This window comes from Osmerus eperlanus, chromosome 10 (genome assembly GCF_963692335.1).
Source record: "Osmerus eperlanus chromosome 10, fOsmEpe2.1, whole genome shotgun sequence".
Lineage (NCBI taxonomy): Eukaryota > Metazoa > Chordata > Actinopteri > Osmeriformes > Osmeridae > Osmerus > Osmerus eperlanus.
Genome location: NC_085027.1, coordinates 14,089,948 through 14,095,717, shown reverse-complemented (window position 1 = coordinate 14,095,717; position 5,770 = coordinate 14,089,948). Strand labels below are relative to the sequence as shown.

The following is a 5,770-nucleotide window of genomic DNA, read 5'->3' as shown; positions in this document are numbered from 1 at the left end:
CTGCTCGTATGAGTAAGAAGCTACACCTGGACCACGGTTTTATACCTGAACTCTGTCTTTGAGGAGGGACTACCTTTTCTCTTACTTTCCTCTCCTCCTTTCCTCCTTTCCTCTCCTCCTTTCATCCTCCTCCTCCCCTCTGCTCTTTAGGATGGGCCCTTTCAAGTAACCTTCTTCTGACGTAGATCTATCCGGAATGTTCTCATACACCTCTAAACACACGTGGACACAATGGGTCCCTTTGTAAAACTGGGTTTTGCATAGAGAGGTGACAGTAATTAGTGTTTAAGAATGTAAAAGAAGTTTAGAGACAGATGGTCGAAGCAAATGTATGAACTAGAAGTTAATGTAAGCTAATGAAGGCCCAAGCCTTTTGAGTTACAATAGGTACTGTTTCATTGTAAAACTGTCAGTCAGTCCATCAGTATCACTAATGATTATACTGGTCCGTATACTGGAGTATACAAGCGTTTACACACTGGTGGAGGCAAAAACATGTATGATTTCATGAATATCTGTGTATCTAATATGTAAATCACATTTATAGAGAGAAAACGTCAATTCCAGCCATGTTGGCTAGGCTTCAGTCTCTAAGTATCTTCAGTTTCTCACTGAAATCCTAACCCTACCCCGAATGAGTCCACGTCTCTGTGTTCCTTTCACCATCCCACACTCATAGAATAAAGGTCATGCAATGCATCAATCACTTGTAATGGTTAAATATCAAGAAACGTTAACACAACATGCCATATTGTACTGATGCAAACATTACGGCTGAGTCGTGTTGCTTCAAGGAGGAGCAGACAAGCTCATGGAATGACTAACCACACCCATCCAGGATCTGCATCCTGATCTCTCTTGACTGAGAATCTTTTCCCTTGTTCCAAAGAGATCTTTGTTTTCATCCTCATCTCAAATTCATGGAACATTCTGTGTCTAAAGCCAGAATTCCTGCTTGTAACATAACACGTGTTGACCCTTCTCAGCTGCTGAAGAGCCACATAGGTGTCAAAACTGCATCTCCATTCTGCTGTCAACCTCAGATAAACACAGCTTGTTTGGATATAATGTACATAGGTGTTATCATAGGTTTTTCTTCTCTCTTACACACACACGGGGCCACATAGTAAAGCATAGTGGTGATGCTTATCAAGTAGAGCTTGTCTCAGACCTTGGCTGTCTTTCCTCTAGGTTAGTACATTTTACTCTCAGCTCCCTTCCTCCAGCTGCCAAATCCCCCCCCCCACACACACACACACAAATGTAACCCTGCTATGAGAAACTTTGCTTGGATTTTTCACAATGGCAAGTATTTTGTCACAGGGTTAGGAGTTTGGCTGGAGCAAGCGTCACAGCCTTCCTATTCTCCCCATGGAAGCATTATGACACAAGCCATGAGCAAATATACTGAGCTGGGAGCAAACTAAGGGAAGGATACTGAAATGATATCAAACAGAAAGTGTTGATTGGAGAGTGAAGTGTTTCTGTGTGGATCAAACAAATTCTGATGATTGATGGGATGTATACTGTTAGGGCTAGTCTGCGTAGCACCTCCTCCTCCTCCTCAGAGAGAGAGAATTTGCAAGGGATGTTATATAAATACATGGCTCCAGGTTGGTCCATGGTTATGAGCTTCTCAGCAATACTCGGAGCACAGAAGAACACAGATCACATCAGTGGCCACGTTGCCATTCATCTGGCTGATTTGGAGTCAAGTCCAGTTTTATGATCACATTAGGGAACATTTGGTTGCATTGTCAGACATTAAAATACACAATCAATCCATTATAATACATGGAAAAAAGATTACCAGACAGAACACAGAGACAACCACACAGTACAGCACAAGATCACTTCATGGGAAGACAAAGTAGAGTTTATTACAGAGTGCAGAAAGTGCTTTGTGCAATCATCCAGTGTACTAATTGTAACGCAAACATAAAGAGTCTGAATCTTTTAGTCCTATGAGCTGGAACCATATATTCTACCTGAGGGCAGAAATTCAAACTCCCCCTGCAGGGGGTGGTAAGTAAAGTCAAATATGGCAGCCAATGAGCAGTTTACGACCAGCTGACCAAGTCTTTTTTTGCCAGATTTATGTTCCCAAACCACATCCCAAAACGAACAGACAGAACTCACTCAATACAACTTCTGTTGAACAAAGTCATTTGAAATCATTTGGGTTTTTTCAAGGAGTTAAGCTGTTGTACCTTCTTAGATATGGCATTTGCATTAAGCTGAAAGTTCAACCTATTATCAAACACAGTGCCCAAACAACTGTAGGTCTCCTCAGTTCCCTCACAACTGTGAGTTTTGGGATGGGTGCAGACCTCCTAAAATCAATAATCATGTCACAAAATTAGCATAATCAAACTTTTGATAGCTATTTGTGAAAAGATTGATGCTTGAATGAAATGACCTTTTTGTCATAGTCTAAAGCAGGGGTGGCTAACCAGTCCAGCATAAAGGTGATGATACAGGAAGCTCTGCAGCATCATGGTGGCATCCTCTACACCTCTGCCAGTTTTATAAGCAAACTGCAGAGGATCTAAAGAACCCGGCACCTGCTACTGAACATCCGGCTTTCAGCTTGCAGAACTAAAGATTTATGTGCCACAGGTCTAAAATCATTTTATATATTTGGGTTTATACACCTGGCAACGGAGAGAATGATTGAGGTTTTACAGAATACTGGTATCTTTTGTTGCTGAAGAGATTCCATAGAAATTATCAAAAACATATTGCAGAGCTGCTCAGCGCTGGTCTTAAAGCACATTGCTATAGATCTCATCAGGGCGTTTTCTGCTATGGGTGCTTCTAAACAACAATATCAACATCAATGGTAATGTTTTGACTTAATTTCGTCCTGCTTCTCAGATCATGTCTGTTTTGTAAAATCTTGTTCATCTAACCTCAACTGTCAGCTAGATGTGTATCAGAAATAAAACCATCAAGACTAACTGCTTCATTCCCCGTCACTTTTTTCATGGCATTCCAGGCAGCTCTTGCAGGAAATGTCTGTTTTCATGTCTGTGTGTGGATACAGCCCAATCATGAAAAGTGGACAACCAATTAACAGTGTCCTAATAGAGTGTATTACGGTAATGTACTATTATACTGTTTGTTCAAATGACACAGAATTCTCTACATGTATATGGCATAGCGTTGAATTGGTGTAGTTCAAAATCCTAACACAAGAGATGGTTATTGCTACCAGCATTCTTCATGACTGGTGTCTGTGATATGTGTGAGGGATGCCCTGGGTCTGTTTGGTGTTCCTGATTGCAGATAGAAATAGCACACAGGGATCATAATGAAAGACCAGAGGTAGACATGAATAGCGTAATGCCAGGTTTATTAGAATGTTTGCTTTGCAACAAAAAAAGATATAAGGGTAAGAAGCATAGACTAATAAAGATCTATTCTAACAGCGTGACATAAATAGAGGGTTGGTCTGAACAGACCGGCGGTCTGGCGATCATCGTCTCCTACGACGGCCCTTGGTGACCTGACTGGCCTCCTGTACCATGCACTCCGTCTTCAGACAGCCACACTTCTCAATGTGGATGTAGGAGTGACTGACAGTAGACCCATCATGACACACAAGCTCCACTTCTCTCTTGCTGGTGGAGAGTTCTTGGCAGCAGGAACAGGAGTGTTCCAAGTTCTGGGCCTGGGCCGAGTACCTTAAAAAAAAAGAGATAGATAGTGAGGTGTTGTTATCTTCATGTTCATGTTCTTGGAGAGTACATGAACATGCTACAGAGTCGAGTACTCTAGACTCACATCGCGTAGGTTCCGCAGGACCCTCCACAGGAAGTCATGTTGACCATCTGAGAAGAGCGACAGCCGTTGTTCTCCAAATAAACTGGTGTGTTGCTGACGTTACATGGTTTATGGTGGGGGATACCTGGAAGCAAGGGGAGAGGAAAGAGGGGGGAAATAGTTTTTATCAAAATGTATATGTTATGCTCAATATTTATTAAACAACATATTCAAACAATATGTAATAAAAATTCTAAAAACAAGCTGAAAACTGCTGCCAGACACTCACAGACATGACAGCAACCATCCGGGGCAATGACCTCCGTTCCCTAAAAACAATAACATGATTAAAGCAAAGGGCAAAATATTTGTATTGTTACCAGTTAAGGAAGTAGAGTACAAGACCAGCTCAATCGATCAATCTATGAGGTACTATGTTCATGATTTCCAGGAGGAGGCAGCAGCCTCCTCCAAAAGTACTTTAGATAGTATTCATTTCCGAAGGCACATTCTGATCCATGTTATGATGATTTTACTGTATTAAAGAAGATACAGTTTTGCTTGTATAGGTCAAGATGCCAGTGTTTGTGATGGTGTGTGTGTGTGTGTGTTTACATACAGGGATGCAGTCCTCTGGGTTGAAGTATGGGCACATGGTCTTGGCTTCAATTGTAATGAACTGCTTTCCAATGATCATACACTCGTAGTTGATACAGGGCTGCCTAGGGGGGTTCCATATGGTGCCAGGCTGCACACACACAGGAGATTCAGATAGGTGGGGAGGACAGAGTGTGATGGGAGAGGGGGAGACAGAGAAAGGAAATGAGTTCATGCCACATTTCCTCACTAACTGTATAGTAACTAACTAAATAAGGTAATCTTATGGTAAAGCTTCACTGACATGAGTATACGGTGAGGAGGACAATAACAATTCTTGACTTGACCGACCTGAACAACGTGCGTAGCGTTCTCTGATACGGCGACCAAACATCCCGCCTGAACACATTTCCCACAACACTGCCCAGCGACAGGCTGGTACTTGTAGCCCTGCAGTGGGTGAGAAGAGGGTTAACACAGATAGGACCCGCAAACACACACACAACCTAATGCCACTTCCCATGGTACTTACCGCTTGACAGTTGGTTTCACAGGTCACAGGTACACAATCCACAACATGGAGGTGGCTAACGGCATCCATGTTGGGACCACACACACACTGTTGACATTGGTCCTTAGGCACAATGGTTCCAGGCTAAGGGTGGGAAGGGAGCACACACGTCAGACCATCTCAATGGCGCGTCGTCATGGTAACGTCTCCAGCTGCGTTGACCTCCACATTAAACGTTTTCCTCCACGTTTGGTTTAGTAAGAGATTAGTAAATGAGGTTTAAAAGAGGTTTGTAAATTCTCACCTGATATTCAGTGTTGTTGAACACGCATACATCCTTTGGTACTGTTGAACAATAAGGAACACAAGTCATGCAATGTGTCTCACATTTGTCAACACTTCTAATAATAAAGTTACATTAACTACCATATAATGACATAGCAATAATTAAATGGTATTAAGTAAATGCGTAATGGGTTATTACAACAGAGTAAGAAAGAGCAGTTTGGAGAAAGGGTTTAGAGGTGAGTGGAAGGGTATTGTAAAGGGTGTTGTAAAGGGTACATCCACATACCAAGGTCACTGTTAACATTCAATTATGGAGCTGAGGATGTTGGGCTTTCCAGGGGTCAATGGATGTCAACATTGACATCCATTGACCTTTTTCTGGTAACACAACCTTCAACTTTCCCTTTACACCGTCCTTTCACCCCTTACACCCCTACCCTATACTGTGCCTTACACCTTTGTAATAACCTTTAACATTTACACTTAATACCATTTAATTACATAGCAATGCATTCAATATCAACAATGTTTTTATTGTAGGTATTGCTATGAAGTTGCAATGTAGTTGATGCCAATGTACATTCCGTTTTTCACAAATTGGAAAGCACA

The 5,770-nt window shown here is 41.9% G+C and overlaps 1 protein-coding gene and 1 long non-coding RNA gene across 2 annotated transcripts; both read right to left on the bottom strand.

Annotated features, from left to right (window-relative positions):
- Nucleotides 1-3,338: 3,338 nt before the first annotated feature.
- On the bottom strand, nt 3,339-3,903 carry LOC134027852 (uncharacterized). Its single transcript, XR_009931477.1, has 2 exons — nt 3,787-3,903; nt 3,339-3,686 (listed from the first exon to the last, which is right to left on the bottom strand). It is a non-coding gene; the product is annotated as an uncharacterized LOC134027852 (long non-coding RNA).
- A 92-nt stretch (nt 3,904-3,995) lies between these two features.
- Nucleotides 3,996-5,013, bottom strand: LOC134028337 (intestinal mucin-like protein). Its single transcript, XM_062471822.1, has 4 exons — nt 4,895-5,013; nt 4,714-4,812; nt 4,385-4,513; nt 3,996-4,094 (listed from the first exon to the last, which is right to left on the bottom strand). Exons 1-4 carry the CDS (start codon nt 4,961-4,963, stop codon nt 3,996-3,998), a joined length of 396 nt encoding a protein of 131 aa, XP_062327806.1. The 5' UTR covers nt 4,964-5,013.
- Nucleotides 5,014-5,770: the final 757 nt, after the last annotated feature.